Raw genomic sequence first — 27,471 nt, 5'->3', positions numbered from 1 at the left:
TTGTCATCCTGAATGCTATTTAGAAGTGTAACTGTTAGTGTCATTTTATATAGCTCTAAAGTTGCAAGAGACTCACTCAAACATTTCTTACTGAATTGTAATTTATCTATTTGTTAACCATGTATATTGACATATTGTAACATTAAGGGTGGACCCATACCAAATTCCCAGCTCTAACTGTCTCCAAATTTTGGAGGAATTCAGATCTAATCCAAACTTTTCAGCCAAACTGTGTGTGATCTTCTTTTCTTAGTCAAAGCTTTTGTTTTGGTAGTAAGATCTCAAGACATCTGAGTTCTTTCAGCCTATTTAGTAAGCAAAACGCAAAGGGCTCTTGCATCTGTGTGACTGTTAGAGCTATTCTACTACAGCTCTAGTCTTGTAACCTCCTTTCCTCCCCCCTTAGGATATCTCTTTATTTTCACTTCCTGTGGGTGTGACTCTTCTCTTCTTTCACTGATGAGGATAGAGGGAAATTAACCAGAGAGTTACTTCCCCAATCTGATTCTGCTGCTATTGGGGGACTATCACTCCCCTAATCAAGTACCCCAACAATTACTTGTGTTAGTCCTGGTGCATTGTGAACTCCCTTTCTTACAATTCCCTCTGAAATGGTGTCTTTATTTGCTTAATTGCTATTTATTCACTCTCTCTATTCATTTAATAGCTCTTTGAGTGGCCTCTACATATTTCCACTCATGGGATACGCTGGCCAGGTGTGGTTTAGACTGTGGAACTAGCAATTAAAATATCTAATGTGCCCCTCTCCTCACCATTTGTGAATGTTCTGAGGGCTAGGTTATAAAAAGAAAGTGTGGCACTCCAGCTGAACTCCCTCCCTTTCATTCTATCCCGTCCAGCTGACAATTCAGAAAATGCTCCAGGCATCAACCCAATCCTTCTCTTCAGTGCCTTTCAGACCAATACTTCAATAGGTTTTAGATAGAGTTTTGGTACATTTTAAAAAAATCTTAGTGTACTCTCCCTTATTAGGCAGAAAAAAGGGCCAAATAATTTCTAAATGGGTTTAATTATATATCCACGAAGTTTATAATTTAGCACCAGTCTCTCTCCCTCAAGGGATTAGAGCCCATTCCACTACAGCCAAAGCAGCATCTATGGATTTTTTAAAAAACATGCCCCACTCATTGAAATACCTTACAGATTCAATTTTACAAATGCCAGTCTTACAAAAGACAGTGACACAAACTATTTTGATGAAGAACAAGTCAATATCGCTTCACATTCCAATGCCTTCAGTGTATTGGAAATTGCTTTGCAGTGATTTGAAGGACAAGAAAGTGATGCAGTGCACCATATTGCAACTTATGCACCACATTTACTGTAATTTTGAGATGTTTAATTTTATGAACTTTTCCATTGTAAATTCCTCAATCCCTGATTAGTTTGTAAAACATGGCTATTACTATATGTAAGGCAGCAACCTTGGGTTCTATTCATACTTTCACTAGACATTATTCTCTAGACTTGGTATCCAAATCAAATGCTAGATTTGGCAGGGCAGTTCTGCAGTCTCTGTTTAATTAGGACTCCATATCCTTCCTTATGGGATAGTTTAGCAAACAGTAATCTCATGAGTGGGAATATGCAGAAGTCTCTCACTAGAGGAAGAAATGAAGGTTACTTACCTGTAACTGGAACTCTTTAAGATTTGCTGTGCGTATTCACATTCCCTACCCACCACCCTCTTCCTTGGAGTCCTAATTTCTAAATGGAACCTGACGGAGTGGTGGAAGGAACTGAGGTGGTTGGAGTTCTATGCCCCTTTTCATAACTTTGCACTCAGGATGTTTGCAAACATTGACGGGAGTAAGAAAGGGGGCAGAGGAGTGTTCCAACAATCATTGCTTAAGTTCCACTAAGCTGCATGCAGTCAGCACATCCCATGAGTGTGACTAGAGTCCATCTCAAACAACTCTGGTTATAGGTGAGTAATCTTGATATTTTAGTGAAAGCCTAAAATTTATGACTATGTGACTAAATTAAGCTTTTCTCCATATGAGTATCATGTTTTGTTATAAATTAATAGTAATATAAAATTTTACTAAAAAGGAAAGGTAAAAGCATTGGAGACTCTAATGAGGAAAGGAGGCAAACTGCAAATAACAAGGGAAAGCTGCAAAAATAGGGAAAAACAATAAAATGTTTTGGATGGGAGCGGAGGCAAGTGGAACATTGGGGAAACTCTGAAGAGCGTTCAGTCATCTTTCTGTCTCTCTCTTCAAAGCCACGCTCCTTTTTCCATTTCACTTCTTCCAGATGTTCTATTAGGACAGTAGTTCTCAAACTTTTGTACTGGCGACTCCTTTCACATAGCAAGACTCTGAGAGCGACCCCCCCCCCCCTTATAAATTAAAAACACTTTTTTATATATTTAACACCATTATAAATGCTGGATGCAAAGCAGGGTTTGGGGTAGAGGCTGACAGCTCGTGACCCCCCATGTAATAACCTTGTGACCCCCTGAGGGGTCCCAACCCCCAGTTTGAGAACCCCTGTATTAGGACTTTTAGTTGCAAACATTCAGTAATATGTAGTCAATTGGCATTGTGTGGTTAAATCCTTGTGTGCCTCTTTGAGGGACAAAATCTGACCCCACCACTGTGGCTGTGGAGAGATCTGATTATAATTTGGATAAGTGTTGTCCTGTTATACAAACGAACAGGGAGGAAGCCAGTACCCTGGCACAGGAGGCCTGAACAGCAGGGAGCTATGCTCCATGTGCACCCTTTGTACCCTAATGTGGAGGATAGAGTATGGGTGGATAGTTTATCTGTGACTGCATGGATCACTAATCATCACTCTCTTGTGCATGACTGGTACTCCCCCATGGGGGCTGTGATAGAGGCAGCAGAGTATGACAGGAGGGAGATGGTGACTCCTTCTCCCTCCCCTGATGTGCATGGCCTAATTATTCAACTATTTAAAACTTTTTGGCACAAATGTTTTGCAAGATTTTAAAATGGATGTAATATTTCTGTTGATATACTGTACACTGATGATCCATATCAGAGGCTGTTCAAGACAATCTTCCACCCTAAGCAAAATGTCAGTGTGCTGTCCCCTGTGCCACTCAAATTTGGCCCAGTTGCCCCTGCATCCTGACAGAGGGGTGGCCATGCCAAATCTACTGCCCTTGGCAGCTGCCTAGTTCTCCTGTACATAGAGTAGCCTCTGATCCAGATTATGTATCCATGCAGAAGCATCTGCTCCTATTTATTAGTGTCCAGTTGGAGATTATCCCCCTAATCATACAGTGTCCAGGTGTGCATTTTGTTGGCTCAGTGAAGCTGTAGATAAAGCATAAAGGGCCAGTAATACTCAGCTGTAGCCATGATATTTAGGTGATCGTTCATCAGAGTAGCAAGACTTCCCACTATATCTGCTGCCATCCAGCGGAAAATAATGGCTCAGAAAACTGTACTCATCACAGGTTGCTCCTCGGGAATCGGACTGGCCTTGGCTGTAAAAATGGCCAGAGATGAACAGAAAAGATTTAAAGGTAATATTTCTGAAATTAAATATCACACAGTACTGCATCTTCCATGTTGTTAGTCACTTTCATTTTGTGGTGTGACAGAGTGGACTGTACTAAGTGCTGGGTGTCTCACCATGTGATGGATAGATTTTCATCAGTCTGTACCTGAATTCTGTTCAGCTTCCCTGCTCCTCCATTCTTATTAATTCTCCCTTTCCTGACAGGAAGATATTATGCAATCAAATGTACTAATTTCTATGAACAGATGGTGATTCTGTGACTGTACTGAAATGAAATGTTTATCTGAAATTAACATGATAAATGTGGCAGTGGTATAAAAAGGGAAACTTTTTAAATTAAAAAAACAATGATGCATTTGCAGCACGCTAAATAAACACAGCTTTTTACAGGTTAGTCCTCTCAGCTGCAGCTAGCTTTACTTGGCACTTAGCAAAGTCTTGTTGGTGTAAATGCAATTGCTAATTTTAGGAGGAAAAAACATTGTGTCTGGGAGCCCCTAATTAAATTAGCAATTTGTTTCTGAGAGGCAGGATTCAGTATTTCTTCCTTGCATTTACTCCCATGAGGGAGGAGAGGGAAAACTTGGTTCCACTGTCTGCCTTACAAAATGGAAATATTTGCTGCAATTGTGTGTAGCTGACTAAATGAATTTAGCAATTCAGATCAGGTTTACTCTCAGCAAGTGTCTTACCAGGGAATGATTGTATGGATTTATGGAAGTTAGAGTAATTAGGCCACAATAATATTAAAGCTGATCTATACATTAATAAATATCTTGCAAAATCCAACAATTTTGCAGTCTGAGGAATCATTTGTTTCACTTCCATGTAAAATTCTGGCTGCTTTTCTAAACACACTGGCTGTGATTTTCAAAAATGGGTGCCTAAAGATAGGCTTCTAACTCATTATTTAGGTGCCTAAATGTGGACTTAGGAGCCTAACTTTGGCACCCGTTATTGAAAATCTTGGGCTTAGTTTTTCTACCGTATCTTCCCTAACTGATATAGAAATAAAAACACATAGCTATGAACATGGCTGTATAAATGGTTTATTTCTCCATTCGCTCTTTCCCAAAATCTGATTTAAGAAAGTTAGAAGCACTATAAAAAAAATTTAAATACATACTCTCTGTTTTAGGTTATCAAGGCCCTATCACCAAAATATCTAAGCACTAAAATATGGACTTAAAGGTTGTATGCACTGTAACTTGTGTCTGCTGTCATTCTCAAAGGAAAAGCTTTCTCTACAGTTACATTTCTGGTTACTTATTTATGATTTTTTACAGTGTATGCTACCATGAGGAATCTGACCAGGAAGGACAAACTTGCAGAAGCTGCAGGCAGAACCTTGGGTAAAACCCTGGAAATTAAACAACTGGATGTCTGCAGTGAAGAGTCTATTAAAACATGCGTCAGTAGCATCCCTGACAGAAGGATTGATATCCTAGGCAAGTAATGAACACAAATGAAAGATGGACGAAAAGTCAGGATACAAGATTTAATTTAAGGATCCTTTTAAATATTTCAGAGATGTTTCAGTAATATTATTTCTAAAAATGTTTATGGATTTAAGTATAAATATATGAATAAAACCAATATAACTGTACACTTCTACAGTATAAAGTCTTCCATTCAAGGTTCTCAAGCCATTTTACAAATACTAATTAATTGAATTCAGGCACAAAGAGATCAAATGACTTCTACAAAATCACACAATATGTCTGTGGCAAGGTTGAGAACAGAACTTGGATCTCCTGACTCTCCATACTGCACTTGAGACCTAAGACCACCTCTACCCTCTGAACACAGTAGACCCCTATTTATTTACACTAACAATAGGATGATCCTTTGTGAATTAGCAAGTAAGTGAATGAATAATTAAGAGAGACTGCACATGGTTAATTTCTAATAAGTTATAGTTTCATTTTATTTGATACTTTGCTAGTAAATTATCTAATATATTTTGTAAAAATAAATATAACATATGGCAACTAACTACACCCTCAGATTTTAAATCTTGGCTAAGAGGAAGTAGAGCCTGCCTTTTTGGGGGAGATGATGGGGGAGCAGCAGAACAGCAAGGTGCAGATTAACATGATTTTCTGCAAATTGCACTATGCTCCAATTTGACATTCCACTTCTTACTACGGAGTGCTCATATTATGGCATGACCATTCTGCATTTCTGAAACCACAAGCACTCAAATGGAATCTTCTCTTGACCACCACATAGTGGCAAAGTTCTCAACCGATGCCAGTTCATTTAAAAAAAAAAAAAAAAGAAACTGACATTATGAGGCGCTAAACACAAAGTAGACCAAAAATATCAAACAAACATACTAAGGCCTGATCCAATACCCAGTGAAGTAAACTGAGACTCTGTTTGACTTGATTGGGCCCCTAATTCTTAATACTGAATAAGCAAATATAGAGAAGTTTTTGCTCATTTTTCCCCTTACCCTTTCCTGATTTAAAGAAAAAAAGTAAGGCATAAATCAGAAATAAACAAGAAAAACTTCAGAATAGCAGATATTTTAAAATGTATTAGAGCAAAAGCAAAGACATTCCATGTCAAATGTAATCTCAAGGTTTCACTAAGAAGCTGAATAACTAATTGCTCTTGTGTGTTTTAATCCCTTATTCCAGTCACTCATTTTTACCACCATGTGTTTTCCAGTGAAAGTGCCAAGTTAATGTTTATTGCAGTTACTACTCACTACTGTGTTTTGCATCTGTACAGTTAGCAATGCTGGAATGGGGCTCATTGGACCTATTGAATGCCAGACCATAGATGAGATGAGAACTGTGATGGATACAAACTTCTTTGGATTGGTTCGACTCTTGAAGGAGATTTTACCTGATATGAAGAAGAGGAAGAGTGGACATATAGTTATAATAAGTAGTGTCATGGGAATACAAGGCAAAGTATTATTATGTACTAATTTATTCATAATTTAAAGCTCGCATTTTTCTGAACTGAAAAATGTAAGCAATCTAGTATATTAAGCTATTGTTTCCAGTTTACAAACATGGGCTTCGGTTCTACATTCTTACTCACGCTGAGTAATACATTATGTCAGTACTCTCATTAATTTTAATGGGACAACTTGCAGAGTAAAGTACTACTGCTTGTGAGTAAGGCTGGCAGATTTAGGACCATAACAACTATGTTTGAGTTTTCTGGAAAGTAGCATTTTGCTCTTTTCACAAAGTAAGTTCATAGGAAACTTGTCTCTGTGTCTCGCTTGAAGGGACTACGGAGGAAAGACCAACACATTTTAATACACTTTTTTATGCACAGATATTTTGTGAAACTAGCTTTATAAAAAGCTCTGCCTTAAAAAGATTTAGTACATATGCAGTCTGTTAGTAATTCACATATTTGACACAGGAAAGTATTCCAAGCAGTATATACAAAGTTGGTCTTCCAACACTGCTCTCTCTCTCTGCCCCCCCCCAAAAAAAAAAACAAAAACCCAGAACAAGAAGATGGAATCAACACTTCCACACTGAAATACTCTCTGATTGTTTGATCAGTGGGTCCTTTCCCACTTCCATTGGAGTCCTCCAAGTCCTCCATATCCCAGACTGTCAAATCAGTACTTTCTTTCTGTAAGGCTTTCCCTCATACTAGGTATCCTGGTGTTGCCACTAACCCCCAAGGGGGAGCCATCAAATGGACCTCACTTTAGAGCCAGATAATATTGCTTTTAATTTGGTGCTCCACCCTACATAATCTTACTTGTATGCGTAGTCTCAATAACTTTAATGTGCCTCTCACCTATGGATTATTCATGTGAGTGGGCAGTTGTAGGGTCAAGACCTTGGCTACTAAGAGTTGCTAATGAGCAACATGATGCTCACCATCCGTCTTAGAGGGTTGTATATTGCCTCCTTCGAGTCATCAAGAAGTTTAAAACCAAATCTTTTCAATCTTATATCTCTTGGATGCATTGCAACACAGCTGCCATGCCAAATGATAGATTGTATTACACATATAGATCGCTGTATTAGACCACAAAATATCTAACATAAATACCATGTGCGAGAGTCTCAGCTATGGCCAAGGAACAGCTCGAAGGCTGCTCTAACCTGCGCCAGTTGCCAATGGCACCTAGGGATCATAATAGCCAGGGTGCAAAGGAGACAATCACTGCTCAGCAGGTATCCCCCCCACCCCCGCCCCAAAAAAAAAGGTTTGGTCACCCCAGTGCATTTAGTAGGAGTGTTTTTAACATCTTCATAACTTGAATTAGCCCAACATAAATCATGATGATTTTTTTTCATGCTCTCATAACCACAAACAGCTTATACATTTTTTTAGGAAATATAAGCCACTCAAAAACTTAAAATGATCTTAACATGATCTGTAACAATTTTGTTTTTGCCTTCAGGTATTTTGTTCAATGATGTTTATGCTGCATCTAAATTTGCTGTGGAAGGATTCTGTGAAAGTTTAGCCATACAAGCACTCAAGTTTAAACTTCAGTAAGTGTTGACCCAAAGGTGTGGGCTACATATCAGACTGTGCTTTAAAATATATCTTGAGCTAGAAGTAGTAGTACAGCCATTATATTGCAGGCTACTGTCCCGGAGAAAGAGGATGAAGAATTTTTCCTCTTGAATTGAAGCTATACATTCACAAGAAGCCACTGAAACCTTCTTATAGAAGTTCCCTTGCCCTCCCCACCAAAGTAGTGCAAATGTTTAAATGACAAAATAAACATGACCTACAGCATTCAGACTAGGAGTAAGTTTAGCTTTGAAAAAATATGTATAGCTTTCATATACATCCCTGGAGATCTGGACTCTCATCTACAGTACTGTGGGGATGTGGTCATGTAATATGTGTACCTCAAAGAGAATGTGTTCTCTAATCTGTAGTACCCAGATACATTAGTGAGAATGATCAATAATGACTTTCATTATAATGATTATTGGAGACATTTATATAACAACATAGTGGTATGTAGCACTTTCAATAGTGAATAAAAACATGGGCCTTGCCTCAAAGAGTTTGCAATGGAAATCAAGCAAAGCAAGACAGAAAGAGGAGATGCCTACAGTCTAAGTGAATAGAGCGTGAGCAGGAGGGATGCACAAAATAAGATTGTGAGGTAGTTTACATGGTAGTTCATAACTTTTGTATATCATTACTTACAATTTAATTTTATTAGTTTTTAATGAGAATTTATTAGAGAATTACTGTATGTGTAAATAGGTGGGCTCTGAGAAGGGGTTTAAAGGAGATAAGAAATGTTTGTGGCATAGAGGGTTAGAGGGCATTCGAGGCCTAGGAGGCAGCATGGAAGAAGGAAGAAGAAAAAGGTTGCATGGAGAAATGTGAAATTGGCTAGTGACCAGTGATAACGTAAGCAGGGGCAGCATTGTGCAGAAGTTTTAATTTGAAGTTCTGCTTAAAAATCAGTAGCGTGGTATAGCCCTTAGGAATAAGGGGCAAAGTACAGATATTCATTAACTGTCTAACCCAGCCACAGAACTGGCCAGAAATCTGCTATACAAAAACCTTGTTCAATAGATAACTACGGTTGTAACCAGGAAGGACGTGGCATACTTAAAACTTGAGAATGGAGCTGGAGAAGGAACTGGTGCAGGGACCTTAAGTATTTCTAAGCTTTACTATTATGCACTTCTGGGCAAATCCTGCTCCTCCTCCGTAGGTCCAGCGAGCTCAACAGCAGCATAAGTCTGGGAAGCTGGACTTTCTGCCTAAGCATTTATACTGTACTTTGTGGGTACCACAGAATAAGAGTGCCTTCCAGAATTATATACACCCAAGAGGTAACCAAAGAGATCTCTCTCTCTTTCTTTTAAATACTTCTACTATTATTACTAGGTAGGAGAGATGGCAAGGAGATCCATCTAGCACTTCATCCAGAAGGCAGTGAGGTTTATGATAATTTTTAAGTCTTGTTGCAGAGATCCACAGCTGTGAGCCAGCAGCTGAGAGGGCTTTGTCTCCTGCTTCCACTTGTCATAGACTGATAGTTCCATTGCTCCCCAGCAGTGCAGCCAGTGTTCTTCTCCCACGGAAACCCCCAGTGCCTGTCTGAGATACTCAGGGCAAGAGCTGTGGTATGGATCTCTCCCTTAACATTTTTTAAATAATAAATTCTTTAACAAGTGCTCATTTATTTGCAGCCACTCACTACCTATACAAAGGATAGCTTTACACATTTCACATATAGGAGGACAGATCACCCATATGTTATTGTTCTTGTAACAGGCTAAGTCTGATTGAGCCAGGCCCAGTGATCACAGAATTTGAAAAAAAGGTGTTTGAAGATGGAATGAAAATGGATCTTTCGGCTGCTGATGAAGAAACTGCTGACATGTTTACTAATATTTACCTTAAAAATTACAAACAGATTTTCCAAAGCCTGGGACAGAGTGCAGAGGACATAGCAGAGGTAATTAGTCAAATTATTTTGTGCAGTCTTAGAATGCTCTGTTTGATTGTCGACCCACTAGACTTCATTAAGCACAACCTCAAGAAATTAACTGGATCTAGAATTTAGAAAGAACATGAAGTTCTCCCAGTTTTAAAAGGCAACTGTGACTTTTAATCTGTAATACCATTGAGTGGATAGTTGCAATGTGATCTAACTACCCAGTGAAGTCAGAATGACACTAATGTGCACGGTCACCAGAAATCTAGATGGGTTACTACCATTGTTTATGGCCCCTCTCTTGCTCAGATTCCACTAGTGCAAACCGCTACACCCATGTGAAGTCCAGCAGACTATCCCAGGAACCAACAACAGAAATGCACCAGCAGGTCACAGCAGAACATAGCTGGAGGCAATCTCTGATATTTGAGGGTTTATAGACCACAACCAACACCATGAACTGCTTCTAGAAGCAAATAGGTAGACAACATAGAGTATGGAACATCAGTCTTATAGACTTACATCTCAAATTTAAGCTGTTGCATTGTGCCAGCTGACATGCTCTTCAAAAGTAGGCCAGAGTAGTACTCTAGGGTAAATGAATGCTTGAGGTTACAAAGGCCTGAATCACTGTGGAGAGGTGGAAATACAGGAAAGTTTGCAGCCTTCAGATCAACCCTAAGTTAAAAATGACAGTGTGTGATTGAGGGCATCTTGGAATCTAAGAGCAGAAATGGATTCTAAACGTTTACGAGCAGCATTAGTGAAGGTCAGACACACAGTCCACCTCCAATATACGAAATACTAGCTAAGGCCCTGATCCTGCAACTGGTTTTGTGCACACAGATTTGTATGCATTTACACAGCCATATTCACTTCAATAAGACTCTGCCTTGGCATAAGGATCTGCCTGTGCGGGATCCGGAAACCTACATGGAGTCCCAGTGATTTTGTTTGTGTCTTACCTTAGACCTATAGGGTGTGATTCTTAACACCCTCAGCATTGACATAACACTGCTCCCACTGAAGTTAATGAGAGCTTTACCGCTGACTTCAATGGGAGCAAAGTTAGGCCAACACTGAGCACTTTTGAAAATCCCACACAATATATTTTTTTAATTTGTATTTGATTTAAATAGTGTCAGGTTCCTGACTCTCATGTTGTTTGTAAACTGGTAAATATGAAACATCCTGATTCACACATTTGATACCATATCTGAGAATTCAGACTTGTTCTGTATTTAATATTTTATTTTTAAGAATTCCACATTTAATCACTTTCTGAATGATCAAGCTCTTTAGCAGCTTTTATTTACAGCAATATACAGTTGGAAAACTTAGATGCATGCAATTAATTCTTCCAGATAAGTGAGTGCAGCTAGAACTTTACAAATTTAAAATTTTTATTAAGATGTTAAAAAAAAATATTGAACAGAGTTTGAGCATAGAAGTTTCTGGTTATCAGGGAATAATGTACAGATTATCAAGGGTGCAAAGCTTGGTTTAAGATCAGGTGGCATAAGGAATACATAATCTGCAATATCCCCGATTGGGGGTAAAAGGTTGATGGGTCAAACTACAGGCATTGAGTGGCATACAAGGATATGTGTGGTACTCCAATTGAAATTGAGGTAACTCGCTCTTTGCCTGCCAAATTGAAAATATATCTGTCTTCAGCTTCCTAGACAAACACTTGTAGTTTGAACAAACAACAAATCAGCAGAGACCCTTCCTTTAGACTGAGTTCTTCTAAGCAAGAGCTTCTAACTCAGAATCAGACTCCTGCCCTCACTTCAACCTGCATAATATGTTTTCATTGCAGAATTTACCCAGTGGATCAACATGCAAGTTTGCCTAGCTTGGGTGTGAATGGCCATGCTGCAAAGCCCTCTTGAGTTGAGTTAGCGTTGTACTCACCCGCTTGAGATGCTAAAACTTCTGGGATTATATCCCATGGTTCTTAGCACTGCAGTACACTAAGCCAGTCTGATTCTCTCTGAGTGAATTGTGGGAAAACTTGTCTGTCCTTTTGGGCACACACGGGGAATTGTGGGAAAGCACTGGATATTTATCAGCACTTGAGGGGTTCAGTGTGTATCCTCACTGCAAAGTGGGCAGATTACCAGCCTGAGTGAAAGTACCACTCTGGCTTTAGTGAATAGCCCCAGATGAGCCAGGCAGCTTGGGTGCAAAGCACAACCAAACTTGGGTCAGAGGGGTGCGTGTGTGTGTGTGTGTGTGTGTGAGAGAGAGAGAGAGAGAGAGAGAGATGGGATGGGGCAAAACCCAAGCAAGAGCCCAAGATAACTGTGCAGTGAAGATGCTCCCTGGGTCTCACCCTGCACTTTCTCTGCTTCACCCATGCTTATCTGACCACCTCCTTTCTCTCCTTTGCCTACATCTAATTTCATGTCCTCTTTCTTACCACCTCCATACATTCTCAACTAATGTTTGAGAAGTTTCTCCTTGACCCTCAAAAATATCCTGAAAACCTGCTCCATGAGGTGCTCCTGCTTTAGTCACCACTTGCTTACTCTACTTTTCTTTTGTTTTTAGACTCTTAAGGTCTTTGAGACAGGAACTTGTCATTTGTTCAGCATGCATTGCATATCATACAACACTATGTATAGGTTTAAAGAACACAGACACACAAGCCTTTGGGCATGAGCAGAGAACTGCTAACCAGCAGTGATCATTGGAGTCACAAACCCCTTACATATAGAACCCTATACAAAGCTATCAAAGAGATGGAAAGGAATAAAGGTAGGAGACCCAAGTTCAGTGCTGCGGTAGATTGGAGTCAGCTAGCAATTTTTAATTATTTTTTTTTTACTGTTTTGCACCAAATTGGGAATTAGTATTAAAGCCTTTTTTGGTAGTTTACATAGTAGTTTTTAGCTTTAGTCAAGAAACCACTCTGTGCTGAAGTTCCCTCAATACACATTTGGAATAAAAAAGAAAAACCAAAATGCTTAACCCTTGGAGCCCCACTGAAGTTTGTGTTTCATAATACCAAACTGGAGACATTTGGGCCAGAATTTAATCATTATGATGCTTTTTAAAGAATAAAAGGGTCAAGCAAACATACTGATCACCTCCATACTGCCTGCCCAATACTTCCAAGAGCAGGAAATGATTGTACTCAGAAATAGGACTGATGTGGCACTAGATGCAGTAATACACGTCTGTGTAGCTCAAAAGCTTGTACCTTCCACCAACAGAAGTTGGTTTAATAAAAGATACCATCTTACATACCTTGTTTTATTGCCGCACATAGCAAGTTTTAGAGAAAAATGCCTGTGGGGGTAAAAAACAGATTTCTGGTTTTCTAATCACATATTTCATCACTGATCTCAAATTCAAATGTTCTAAATAGTAAATATATTCCTTTTGTTTAATATAAACTTCCACTATATTTTCTGATAAAGTTGGAAAATAAAATTATGTTGATTAACCTCAAAGAGAAACATGTTTTTTGAGGTTTCTAAATTATCCTAAGAAAATCTTAATCGATTAACTGCCTGATTAAAATGTGATCAAATTTCCTAAAGGATTTTACAAAGCTACCTTTGGCACTTTGCTCAGTCATTCTGTTTGTTGATTCTTGCACATCTATTTGGATAAATGATGTTCTCTAAAGATCCCATTTCTCATTCTAACAGCATACAGTAAAGATAATTCTTGCAGAAAATCCACCTTTTCGCCATCAGACCAACACCCTGTATACACCAATGACAACCTTGAAATATGCAGATCCAAATGGAGATTTACCTATTGATACCTTCTACAAAATGGTTTTTCAGCATGATAAAATCTTCAGTGCAAGTCTTAACTTCATCAAACTGCTAAGGTGGAGAAGCAGAAAAAGCTTTGATTTGGGAAACCCTTCACAATGAATATATGTATGCTATTGTGTGCATTTGGATCACTGGTTCTAGTCACTGCTGATATACTGTTTTGAAAAATAGCTTTGCAATATAATTGATTACAAAAAGACATTTAAAATGTTTGGTTAGTGAGCTTAATTGAGGTATTAATGTTGATTAACCTTTATTTTGAACTTCAAGTTTCCAATGCTTTGAAAGTAAAATGTTTGACCTACGTCAGTTATTGTCAGTAATCTTGGCCGTATATTCTATTTCCAGAGTTGTTCCTGGTAGAAATTTATGATCACTATTTTTTCTGAACATCAACAAATCAATTATCAAACAGTTCCCTTCAGCATTTATTAGAATTAAAAAGAAAAGATACTGAGATTAGTACTCTGTGTATATCTTATTTGTAGAAAAACCTGATTTGTTAGTATTGTAAAACATATCAAATTGCTTTGCTAATGTTCTAATGATCTTTAAATCACTTAACACCTTGTTCTGTAGTTCTATACTTCTATTTAAAAGGATTAAAATAAACTACTTGTTAGAAACCTAAGAAGTGCAAGCATTTTTATAGTTTTAAAAAGTATTGAAGATACCTAAAATATGGACATTCATATTATAGTCAACTTCTATGATAGTGGTGAATGGCTTATGATTATTTCTGTGGTTTCTTAGGGAACACAAATTAATATGATCAAAATTTTCAAACCTGAGGGCCTAAAGCTAGGCTCCTAAATCCATATTTAGACATCTAGATAGAAGTGATCTGATTTTCAATGGTGCTGTGCACCTGCAGCTCCCATTGAAGTCAGTGCGAGTTACATGTGTTCAGCACCTTTGAAAATCAGAGCACTATCTAAATCAGTGGTGGACAACCTGCAGCCCGTCAGGGTAATCCACTGGCTGGCCACGAGACAGTTTGTTTACATTTGCACGGCCACCCGCAGCTCCCAGTGGCCGCGGTTCGCCGTTCCCAGCCAATGGGAGCTGTGGGAAGTGGTGGCCAACACATCCCTGTGGCCTGCACCACTTCCCACAGTTCCAATTGGCTGAGAACGGCGAACCCCGGCCACTGGGAGCTGCAGGCGGCCGTGCAAATGTAAACAAACTGTCTGGTGGCCCGCATGCAACCCGTGCGCCACAGGTTGCCCACTACTGATCTAAATGTCAAAATGTGGATTTAAGACACTGGCTTTAGGCACCCACATTTGAAAATTTCATAGGAGTTGGCTAGACATCTAAACGTCTTTAGGCTTTCAGGTTTGAAAATGTTGGCTTGTAGCTCCACTTTATTTACAGCTATATTTGAGTGTCTGGAGGATGGGTGTTTGTATGTATGTAAGTGCATAGATGTACCAGTAGCTTTGATAAGGTTCTTGGGAATAGGATTTGCTGACTGCTATATGACATGCTTGGGTTATACATAGTGGGGTTTTTTTTTAATATCTTAGCAACACAGCACTTTTTTTTTTTATATTTAGAATTCAAAGAATGTTTGTCATCAGAATAATTTTAAAGCTATGTCAAATTTTAAACTGAATGCAATAGTATTCCTTTAAATTTCATGTTGCTTTACTGAAATGGGTATGAAAAATTTGGTTTCCACATAACAGAATCAATTAATCATAACAGAATTTAAATATACAAATTACATATTTAAGATCAAGACATGCTATAACAACACTTGCTTTTCATAAGGTCCTGCTTTTTTGAAGAACTTTAACTATATAAACATTGTCAAAAACTGAACATAAGAATGGCCATACAGGGTCAGACCAATGGTCCTCCTAGCCCAGTATCTTATCTCTGACAGTGGCCAGTGCCAGATGCTTCAGAGGGAATTAACAGAATGGGGTGATTATCTACTGATCCATCCTCTGTTGTCTAGTCACAGCTTCTGGCAGTTGAAGATTTAGGGTTGCATCCCTGCCCATCTTGACTAATAGCCATTGATGGACCTGCCCTCCATGAATTTCTCTTTTTTTTTTTTTAAGCCAGTTATGCTTTTGGCCTTCACAACATCCCATGGCAACAAGTTCCACAAGGTTGTGTGAAGTAGTACTTCCTTTTGTTTTAAACCTACTGCCTATTCATTTCATGAGGTGACACCTAGTTCTTGTTTTAGGTGAAGGGATAAATAACACTTACTTTCTCCATACCATTTATGATTTTCTAGACCTCTATCATAGCCCCCCTTAGTTGCCTCTTTTCTTAGCTGAGCAGTGCCAGTCATTTTAATCTCTCCAAATGGAAGCTGCTTCACACCACTAATCATTCTCATTGCCCTTCCCTGCGCTTTTCCCAATTTTAATCTCTCTTGAGTAACTTTGTATCATCTGCAAATTTTGCCACCTTACTAGTCATCCTTTTTTTCCAGATCATTTATGAGTATGTTGAACAGCACAGGTCCCAGTATAGATAGTTGAGGGATCCTGCTATTTACCTCTCCATTGTGAAAATATTTATTCCTACCCTTTTGTTTCCTAGCTTACTTAACAGTTGCTGATTCATGAGAGGACCTTCTGTCTTATCCCATGATTGCTTAGTTTGCTTAAGAGCCTTTAGTGAGGAAGCTTGGACTTTCAGAAAGCTTTTGACAAGTACACTATAATCCACATGCTTGCTGACTCATTCAAAGAATTCTAATAGGTTGGTGAAGCATGATTTCCCTTTAAAAAAAGTCAGCCATGCTGACTTTTCCCCAACTATATCTGATAATTTTTATTATAGTTTAAACTAATTTGCCTGGTAATGAAGTAGGCTTACCACCCTGTAATTGCCAGGATCAGCTTTGGAGCCTTTTTTAAAAACGGGTATTATGCTACCTACCCTCTAGCACACAAACTAATTTAATCAGTAGGTTACATACCACAATTAGTAGCTCTATAATTTAATGTACGAGTTCCTTCAGAATTCTTGGGTTAATACCATCTGGTCCTGGTGCCTTATTACTGTTTGTTTAATCAATTTCAATCTGGAACAGTTCCTCAGATTTGTCTCCTAAAAAGAATGGCTCGGATGTCTGACTCTCCCCAATATCCTCTGCTGTGAAGACTGATGCAAAGAATTCATTTAGCTTCTCTGCAAAAGCCTCATCTTGAGCGCTCACTGACTGTTTGGCAGGCTTCCTGCTTCTGATGTCCTAAAAAAAACCAAAAAAACCAATCTGTTGTTAGTTTTTGTGTCCTTAACTAGTTGCTCTTCACATTCCTTCTTGGCCTGCCCTATTATAGTTTTACACTTGATTTACCAGTTTCTATTTTCCTCGGACTGGGCTTCTAATTTTTAAAGGCTGTATTTTTTAATCTAACTGCTTCTTTTACTCTGCTGTTTGACCATTGTTGAATTTGTTTGAGCTGGGGTATGCATTTAGTTTGAGCCACTATTATGGTGTTTTTAAAATAGCCTCCATGCAGGTTGCAGGCATTTCATCCTTGTGACTGTTCCTTTTTATTTCCATTTAACTAGCTTCCTCATTTTTGTGTAGTTCCCCTTTTTGAAGTTAAATGCTACTGTGAGGGGTTTCTTTGGCATTTCCCCCCTACAACGGTGTTAAATTTAATTACATTAATCCTATTATCTCGTGGTTCACCTATATTCACCTCTTGAACCAGATCCTGTATTTCACTTAGGACTAAATCAAGAATTCCTTCTCCCCATGTCAGTTTCAGAAAAAGCAGCTCCAAGAAATTGCTGAAATATTCTATGCTAAGTATTCTCGTACTGATGTTCACAGAATTACTTCTGACACTTGGCAAGGTTTTAGGGAAAAAACATTAAATGATTCTAGTGTACACACTCGTGTATCATATTCAGGTATGGTGACTTGCCTGCTGGTGCGAAGGTTGCAGATCTCTTGAGGCATCTAGATAGACTTGTGTGTCGTGCTGGGGAGGAGCCGGTAGTCATGGTACATGTAGGTACCAATGACATAGGGAAGGGTAGGAGAGATGTCCTGGAGGCCAAATTTAGGAAAGAGACTGAAATCCAGGACCTCTATGCTGGCATTCTCAGAAATGCTTCCAGAGTGCCTCGTGTTAAAGGAGGATATTGATAAAATAGGCATCACAGAAACCTGGTGGAGTGAGAACAATCAATGGGACACAATCATTCCAGGGTACAAAATATATTGGAAGGACAGAACAGGTCCGGGGGGGGGGGAGGGAGGGTGGCACTATATGTGAAAGAAAATGTAGAATCAAATGAAGTAAAAATCTTAAATGAATCCACATGTTCCATAGAATCTCTATGGATAGTAATTCCATGCTCTAATAAGAATATAACAGTAGGGATCTATTATTGACCACCTGACCAGGACAGTGATAGTGACTATGAAATGCTAAGGGAGATTAGAGAGGCTATCAAAATAAAGAATTCAATAATAGTGGGGGATTTCAATTATCCCCATATTGACTGGGTACATGTCACCTCAGGACGAAATGCAGAGACAAAATTTCTTGATACTTCAAATGACTGCTTCTTGGAGCAGCTGGTACAGGAACCCACAAGGGGAGAGGCAATTCTCGATTTAGTCCTGAGTGGCACGCAGGATCTGGTCCAAGAGGTAACTATAACAGGACTGCTTGGAATTAGTGACCATAATATAACAACATTTAACATTCCTGTTGTGGGAAGAACACCTCAGCAGCCCAACACTGTGGCATTTAATTTCAGAAAGGGGAACTATGCAAAAATGAGGAGGTTAGTTAAAAAGAAATTAAAAGGTACAGTAACTAGAGTGAAATCCCTGCAAGCTGCATGGACACTTTTCAAAGACACCATAATAGAGGCCCAACTTAAATGTATACTCCAAATTAAAAAACACCGTAAAAGAACTAAAAAAGAGCCACCATGGCTTAACAACCATGTAAAAGAAGCAGTGAGAGATAAAAAGGCATCTTTTAAGAAGTGGAAGTCAAATCCTAGTGAGGTAAATAGAAAGGAGCATAAACAACGCCAAATTAAGTGTAAAAATGTAATAAGAAAAGCCAAAAAGGAGTTTGAAGAACAGTTAGCCAAAGACTCAAAAGGTAGTTACAAAATGTTTTTTAAGTACATCAGAAGCAGGAAGCCTGCTAAACAACCAATGGGGCCCCTGGACAATCGAGATAAAAAAGGAGCACTTAAAGACGATAAAGTCATTGCAGAGAAACTAAATGAATTCTTTGCTTCAATCTTCATGGCTGAGGCTGTGAGGGAGATTCCCAAACCTGAGCCATCCTTTGTAGGTGACAAATCTGAGGAATTGTCACAGATTGAAATGTCAGTAGAGGAGGTTTTGGAATTAATTGATAATCTTAACAGTAACAAGTTACTGGGACCAGATGGCATTCACCCAAGAGTTCTGAAAGAACTCAAATGTGAAATTGCAGAACTATTAACTATGGTTTGTAACCTGTCCTTTAAATCAGCTTCTGTACTCAATGACTGGAAGATAGTGAATGTAACGCCAATATTTAAAAAGGGCGCTAGAGGTGATCCTGGCAATTACAGACTAGTAAGTCTAACGTCAGTACCAGGCAAATTAGTTGAAACAATAGTAAAGAATAAAATTGTCAGACACATAGAAGAACATAAATTGTTGGGCAAAAGTCAACATGGTTTCGGTAAAGGGAAATCATGTCTTACTAATCTATTAGAGTTCTTTGAAGGGGTCAACAAACATGTGAATAAGGGAGATCCAGTGGCCACAGTGTACTTAGATTTCCAGAAAGCCTTTGACAAGATCCCTCACCAAAGGCTCTTACCTATATTAAATTGTCATGGGATAAGAGGGAAGATCCTTTCATGGATTAAGAACTGGTTAAAAGACAGGGCACAAAGGGTAGGAATAAATGGTAAATTTTCAGAATGGAGAGGGGTAACTAGTGGTGTTCCCCAAGGTTCAATCCTAGGACCAATCCTATTCAACTTATTCATAAACGATCTGGAGAAAGGGGTAAACAGTGAGGTGGCAAAGTTTGCAGACGATACTAAACTGCTCAAGATAGTTAAGACCAAAGCAGACGGTGAAGAACTTCAAAAAGATCTCACAAAACTAAGTGATTGGGCAACAAAATGGCAAATGAAATGTAATGTGGCTAAATGTAAAGTAATGCCCATTGGAAAAAATAACCCCAACTATACATACAATATAATGGGGGCTAATTTAGCTACAACTAATCAGGAAAGAGATCTTGGGAGTCATTGTGGATAGTTCTCTGAAGTCGTCCATGCAGTGTGCAGCGGCAGTCAAAAAAGCAAACAGGATGTTAGGAATCATTAAAAAAGGAATAGAGAATAAGATGGAGAATATTTTATTGCCCTTATATAAATCCATGGTACGCCCACATCTTGAATATTGCATACAGATGTGGTCTCCTCATCTCAAAAAAGATATACTGGCATTAGAAAAGGTTCAGAGAAAGGCAACTAAAATGATTATGGGTTTGGAATGTGTGCCATATGAGGAGGGATTAAAGAGGCTAGGACTTTTCAGCTTGGAAAAGAGGAGACTAAGGGGGGATATGATAGAGGTATATAAAATCATGAGTGGTGTGGAGAAAGTGAATAAGGAAAAGTTATTTATTTGTTCCCATAATATAAGAACTAGGGGGCACCAAATGAAATTAATGGGCAGCAGGTTTAAAACAAATAAAAGGAAGTTCTTCTTCACACAACACAGTCAACTTATGGAACTCCTTGCCTGAGGAGGTTGTGAAGGCTAGGACTATAACCAGGTTTAAAAGAGAACTAGATAGATTCATGGAGGTTAAGTCCATTAATGGTTATTAGCCAGGATGGGTAAGGAATAGTGTCCCTAGTCTCTGTTTGTTTGCCAGAGGGTGGAGATGGATGGCAGGAGAGAGATCACTTGATCATTACCTGTTAAGTTCACTCCCTCTGGGGCACCTGGCATTGGCCACTGTCAGCAGACAGGATACTGGGCTGGACTGACCTTTGGTCTGACCCAGTATGGCCATTCTTATGTTCTTCTTATTCTGGGGAGAGGTCTGAATTTTATTTGTAATTATGGTTTTTACCCAGCCTATATGTTTAGGACTAAGTACTCCTCCTAAATCCACAGTTCTCCTATGGATGTCAATGGGTAGTTTTCATAGTGCTCATGAGGGGAATGTGGTCTTTATCTAATAACTGAACTTATTTATTCTGTACCTAATTATTACATTCAGCATCATTCAGTGGAGCAAATATGTTCATCTTGGAGGCCACTATTACTTCTGCCCTTCATTTCTTTCTTCCCCATCTTCATTTTTGTTTCTTTCCCCCTTTAATGTTTTTGTGTCTCTCTGTTTTTTCTTAATTTCCTTTCCTCCAACAACTCCTGGTTCCCAACACCTGTTGGAGGGTGGGAGATGTCTGGAATAGATTCCCTACCTCTATGTGACCATGCTGCTACTTCTGTGAAATACATGGGAGGAAAAAAAAAAGTGTCACTTTGTCCACTAGATGCTCCTATTACTAGATTGCTCAATAAAATGCAACAAAGAGATCCAGAAGTTGCCATCTTATTCGGCTTTCTAAAGTCAACATATCATTTGTCTGACGTAGAATACTGTGCAACTTGATGGCTAAAAATTGTCTTAAAGAGGGTCAAACTGTATTAACAGTGACTGAAAAGTTTTATAAAGACAACTGCAAAATGTCTCAGAAATGCATTTTGAAATCTAGGTTTACTGTAGTACCTGCTGATGAATCCACCAACAGGTCTGCAGTTAAAGGCTTGTTACCTGGGAAGTCATTCCAGAATAGTCATTCCTGATTAACTATTTCTAAGCAATACATCAGATATTACAGGGTGGGAAACTCTCTATTTGCTGAAATAGTAGACCTAAAATACGGAATTGCTGATGGTATCACATTGAGGATAAAAATAAATGTTGGAGCTATGGGACTAAAAGCAGAACTCCAATTAAACCACTAGGTTAAATTGAGATTGTGTAGCATTGTGGGTTAGTCAAATTGCCCAAACTTAGACATGGAATACTGCATGCTGCATCAAACTACAACCTTGAAACTACTAACATAGATATCAAAATAGGTTATTCTTATTTTTAAGAGGATTGAATTTATTTTGAAAGGCATTTTTCATTGTAAGTCCTGAAAAACTATAGTAATATCAAGCTCTTGCTGATGCCTATAAAGTACCGGGAGAAGCAAACTATTCTGAAGGTATTGACCGTGCACACCAGTCTCCTAGTCAGGTCACAACACTGAATGCAAGGGAAACAAATTATCACGCCTTGTCATCTATTGGGGATGCACTGCAGACAGTGAAGTAGGGCCTGCTGTAGCCCGAGCTAGGGGCACTGTTAACGAGTAAAGATGTGCCCACACTGGGGAAAAAGATGTGTTTTAGCACGTGTCAGCTCACATGGAAGTGGTAACAACCAGTACAATCCGCATGCAGACAAGGCAGTGGTAGTTCCTGCTCATGTGTGTTAAACTACCCCCGCCTGGTCCACAGGGGCCTTCACCACGTCTTGTCCACCACATTAAAACCCACCTTTTCTGCTAGAGAAGAAAGGCCCCAGAGGTAACACAGGGCGCCCCCCCCGGGCAGGCCCCGCTGCCTGGGCTGCGTACACAGCAGCGCCACGAGGCTAGTGAACACGCGGATCCAGCCTTGCCCCTTTGCTCCGGCGCCGTCCGCCCGGTGCTGCCTCACTTCAGATTCCGAAGCCCGGCTGGGCGGGGGGAGCGCGGGGTGTGCGTGCCCCAGGGTGGGCGCGGGGCTGGTGCCAGAGCTCTTTCCGGGGAATGGGGTCCCGGAAGCGGAAGTGTCAGAGGACGGCTTCCGGCGGAAGTGGCGCTGGTCGTTGGTTGTGCTCCTTGCTGGCTCGTTTCCCCCTCCCGGCCGCTCTCGGTTCTGAGGGAACGGCCGCCGCTGGGCGAGTGCAGAGCCGGAGCCGAGCCGAGCTGTGCGCGGGCTTTTCGGACGGCTTCCTGCGGCTCCCGTTCACAAGGCGGCGGCCAGCATGGCACGACTACCCGGCGGCGGCGCGTGAAGGATGTGGCGGAGGCTGTAGCCGAGGGAGCCCTGAACTCCGGGCAGCGCCTCCCACGGCTGCTCCCAAGCTCCTGGCACCGGCTCTGGGGAGCTGGCAGCGGGCCCCGCGCCGGCCCCCGCTAGCGCTCTCCCGCCTTCGGGCGTGAATCTGATCCCTCCCTTTCTCCCCCAGCGCGCGGTCCCCTCAGCACCCGCCCCGCACCCAGCGTCCTCCAGCCCGCAGACTCACAGCACCTGCTCTCATCCCCTGCTTGGTACCTGCCCCGGCAACACCGCCCCGGGTCTCTCTGAGCGGCGGGTCTCTGGTGCCCTGTGTGTCTTGCTCTGGATTTGAAGATCTGAGTTCAAAGAGTCTCGGAGAGTGAGTGTGAAATATAATGGCTTCGTCGTCTGGAAATGACGACGACCTCACCATCCCTAGAGCTGCTATTAACAAGATGATCAAAGAAACTCTCCCCAATGTCCGGGTGGCTAATGATGCCCGGGAGCTGGTGGTGAACTGCTGCACTGAATTCATTCACCTCATCTCCTCGGAGGCCAACGAGATCTGTAACAAGTCTGAGAAGAAAACCATCTCCCCAGAGCATGTCATACAAGGTGAGTGCCTCGAGGGCAGTCATCTGGTAGATGACAGACCATGTCGTTTAATGCAGTGTTGTTGTAGCCATGTCGGTCTCGGGATAATAGAGAAACAGGGTGGGTGAGGTAATATTTTTTTAGTTGGCTAACTGCTGTTGGTGAGAGAGGCAAGCTTTCCAACAACAAAGAGCTCTTCTTTAGGTCTATGACCCTAAAATTTATTTCTCTAAAAGTACTGGCAGAAAAAGTCAATATTTTTAAGAACATGAGTAAGATTATTTGTTGCCTTGCATTGCAAGAGGGAGGCTACTTTTGTGGTGAAGGGGGCAGGAGTTTTCAGTTCCTGCCCTTGTTCTCTTCCTGTGTGACTTTGGGTGAGTCACTTATATTTCTGTGCTTCAGTTTCCATACCTGTGAAATGAGGATTATCTCTCAGGGTGGTTGTGCAGATTACTTCCCTGTTTCTTACAGAAATAAAATAAAATACTAAGCACTTGCAAACGAGAGGCTGATACTCTGTATAAGATGGGGATGGGAGGTGGGCTTTATGAGAGAGTTCCAGGCTTTTGCCCCTGATGATAAACCAATCCCCTAGCTGATGTAAGAAGAAAGGTACTGGGATTCCTACCAAACTGTTCCTGGACTTGCTTTGTGGCTTCATCTTTTGTATCAGTTTTGGTGTAATAGGTGTGTACACTTAAAAATATGCCATTGCACCCTATTCTGGCTGTTGGCTCCCACCTTCTGTGGCTGCTTGATGGAAAAGTTTTCTGGTTCTTTTTTTGTTCTCTCTCGAATCTTGGAGCCTCCTGATTTTGGTGAGTATCTGCTATTCTAGGTCTCTCCAGCCTTCTTTTTTGTGACTAGAACCAGTGCCTGACACTGCTGCTCATAATTTTCTCAAGCAGTAACAGAATGAAACTAATGACTTGGGTTACTTCCACAGCTGCTTCTGAAAGCCACATGGGCTGCTCCTATCAAGAATCATGTTCATTTTTCTCAGATACTTGAGAAAGCTGCCACAATTCTTGACAGTTTCATTGCTGCCCACAAAGTTGTGAATTAAGGTAGTAGTGAAAGTGATCAGAGTTTTAGTTTTACTCAGCTGCTTGGCAAGTCAGTGAATAGCAGCATAAGAAGTAGAACTTCAGGCTCAGGAAAACAATCCAGCATTAGTCTGTATCAGTTCACATGGAAAGTTGTTTTTGAAACTATAAGTACTAAATGCTCAATTAATTAGATTCTGCAGACTCTGATGAGGTATGCTAACTCCGCTCACCAGAAAAAGTTTCCTATTTGCTATATATAAGTGGATTTTTCAAGCTCTGGTTATGATGACTTATAATAAAGAGCAGTATAAGAAAATATGAACCATATGTAAACTTTTGTTATAGTTAACATTTTAAGAAAATGGTGCCTTACAGTAAAATTGATTCTTAAAAATCCTCTCAAAAGTGAAATGATTACCACAGACAAACTGTATCTGTCATGTGTTGTCTACTAACAAATATTTTGTCAAGTTATAATTGCTAGTATGTTCAAAGTTCTAAATTTTGATATAAAGCTCTTCTTGAATTCCAGGTTGTCAGTGTTAATCAAATTTTGTTAAATAAATGTTGATGTTTATCCATTTATATGGTCAAATGTGGTAAGAAGGATGTTACTGTCATAAAATTTTATATTCTGCGTCTACCTTCATTGCTATCCTTATTATCCTTCAGAAATACATAGGTTAGGAAGGAATTAGTACCATATCAGGTGATTCCTTGAAGCATGAGGGTTAATATCACTATTTTAAAGAAAATTATTTAAGATTTATGTGGTGCATATAATTTAAATATTTCTATCCCATTCTGTATTCTAAAACTTAGTTTGCTTTTTTTTGACTACTATCTTTAAGTTGTCTACAATGGCTTTGTCAAAAGCTTCCTGAAAGTTCAAATACATTTCAGTAAGTTCTCCTTTGCCCACTATTTTATCAATATACTAAAGGAAATATTTCTTTGATATGCTCAATTTTTTAGTAAGTAAGCTGCAGTTTGCTCTTTCTGTCATATTCATCTAGATTTTTATAATTATCACTTAAATCAATTTATTTGGAACTTAAATGAGGCTTACTGGTTGGGTATTCCCAGGATCGCCCCTACTTGTTTAAAATTTGCTACTCTCCAGAACACCAGTATAGTAGCTAATCTTAATGAGAGATTACATCTTTTTATTGGCAGCTCAGTCCATTCTTACATTCTTTCAGAGATCATGGTCCATACTATATGGCTCTTGTTTCTGAACTATCTTTATCTTCTTGTTCCTGCACTACCTTTTTTTGACACATCAGTATGTCAGTTGAATACCTGAAAAGAGTAGGTCTAGGGTAGGTATCACCAACATCCTTTGTGGGAAAAATTGGAAAAAATAAATAATTTAGTGTCTCTGCTTTTTTTAAATTCGAATTGCTATACGGTATTTTAGAAGATCACCATTTCTTCTGTAACCTTTCTGGTTCATATATATGTAAAGAATTCCTGTACCTTTTTTTTATGACTTTGACTATTTGCTCTTCAAAATCCCTTATACTTTACTAATTTTCCCTGCCATGGTTCATGCTTTCTTTCTGTTGGCTTTGCTGGGGTTAGATTTGCATTTTCTGAAAGATACCTATTTGGTTCAAGTAACATCTTGTGCATTGCCATCTTGTAATTGAACTATTTTTTTGTTTAGGTCCTTTCTGTTTAGATGCCCATGACTTTGTTATGGTATGTTTTAAGTGGCCTCCATTGAGTCTAAGGAGTCTAATGTATTTACTTTCGATTTTAATGTCTTTTTTAATTAGTTTCCTCCTCTTTTTGAAGTCTCCTTTCTGAAGTTTAATGGAACACTACTAGCTTTTGGTATGATTCCTTGCCCACAGCAAATTTAATCTGTTTCTTTCAATTAATGGAAGTTCTGATTTAGTTTTTAAAGCAAGATCCTGCAACTGCAGCGGTTCTCAAACTGTGGGTCGGGACCCCAAATTGGGTCGGGACCTCATTTTAATGGGGTCACCAGGGCTGGCGCCTGGGATTGAAGCCTGAGCCCCACCACGCAGGGCTTCAGCCCTGGGCAGTGGGGCTCAGGTTACAGGCCCTCTGCTTGGGGCTGAAGCCCTTGGGCTTTGTCCCCCGGCCCGGGGCGGTGGGGCTCAGTTGGGCTCGGGCTTTAGTCCCCCGGCCCCTGGAGTCATGTAGTAATTTTTGATCCCTGTTGTTGCTCAGAGCCCCACTGAAGTCAATGGCAGATGTGCTATTTGCTTTACATGCTATTGTACTCAATATTGACAGTATAATCTCTCTTAATTTCAGTATGCTGTGGTAAAATATAGTTGTTTTGTTGAATAACAGGATACATTTAAAAGTATTCAAGTCTCTACCTAGCCTAGAAAAAAACACTTATTTGGAAGATTTCATTGTTGTATTTCTTATTCTAAATAATGCATTGCATAAGTAGTATGTAAAATGAAAGCCCACACATGATGATGTATTCCTTATTGTATTTCTTTAGATTTAATAAAATACTTAAGACTGAAACGTTCTGTACATTGATTAAAATACAAAATATTTAATATTTTTAAAATAAAATACAAACTTTCAAACAGGCACTATGCACAAGGTACCTTGTATTATCACGTATCCTACCCATTACATAATACAACTGTAAAAATAAAAACCACCATAAAGAATACGGCTCCACAACTAAATTGCCTCAGATCCAAACTGGTCAAAATTGATGCTGAGACTCTCAAACTCACTCTTCTGAAAGAGTTCTTTCAACGTGCAGAAACAGAAAAGACTAAGAGTGAACCTTTTACATAGACTATCTCTAATCAACAGCAAGATCCCAGGGTTGATTCTGAGACATCTTACCCCTCTAGTTGGCAGAGCAATTCAATTGTATCTGTGGAGCAGAGGCCAAACTTAAAGGCCACAGGGGACGAGAGTTAGTTATCAGTTTTCTGAACAGGTAGAGTACCAGTAATGAGCTCTTTACGAGGCTTTTTTGTATAATTCAATAAAATGAGTCACCTGACAAATCTTTGAAGGGGA

The 27,471-nt window shown here is 39.7% G+C and overlaps 2 protein-coding genes across 2 annotated transcripts in view; both read left to right on the top strand.

Annotated features, from left to right (window-relative positions):
* The first annotated feature begins 3,426 nt into the window (after window positions 1-3,426).
* LOC113407379 (retinol dehydrogenase 8-like) lies at window positions 3,427-13,964 on the top strand. Its single transcript, XM_026655807.1, has 6 exons — window positions 3,427-3,523; window positions 4,806-4,967; window positions 6,259-6,438; window positions 7,913-8,006; window positions 9,766-9,949; window positions 13,591-13,964. The coding sequence occupies exons 1-6, from the start codon at window positions 3,427-3,429 to the stop codon at window positions 13,822-13,824; spliced, it is 951 nt and encodes a 316-aa protein (XP_026511592.1). The 3' UTR covers window positions 13,825-13,964.
* Window positions 13,965-23,190: 9,226 nt separating this feature from the next.
* Window positions 23,191-27,471, top strand: part of LOC113407378 (protein Dr1) — a 13,382-nt gene continuing 9,101 nt past the window's right edge. Inside the window, exon 1 of the mRNA XM_026655802.1 lies at window positions 23,191-23,410. Coding sequence (XP_026511587.1) covers window positions 23,191-23,410 — 220 coding nt within the window. The remainder of the gene's footprint in view (window positions 23,411-27,471) is intronic.

Source organism: Terrapene carolina, unplaced genomic scaffold, assembly GCF_002925995.2.
Source record: "Terrapene carolina triunguis isolate 2854851 unplaced genomic scaffold, T_m_triunguis-2.0 Scaffold211, whole genome shotgun sequence".
NCBI lineage: Eukaryota > Metazoa > Chordata > Testudines > Emydidae > Terrapene > Terrapene triunguis.
Note: the sequence above shows the minus strand (reverse complement) of the source record. Positions and strands in the feature narration are given on the sequence as shown.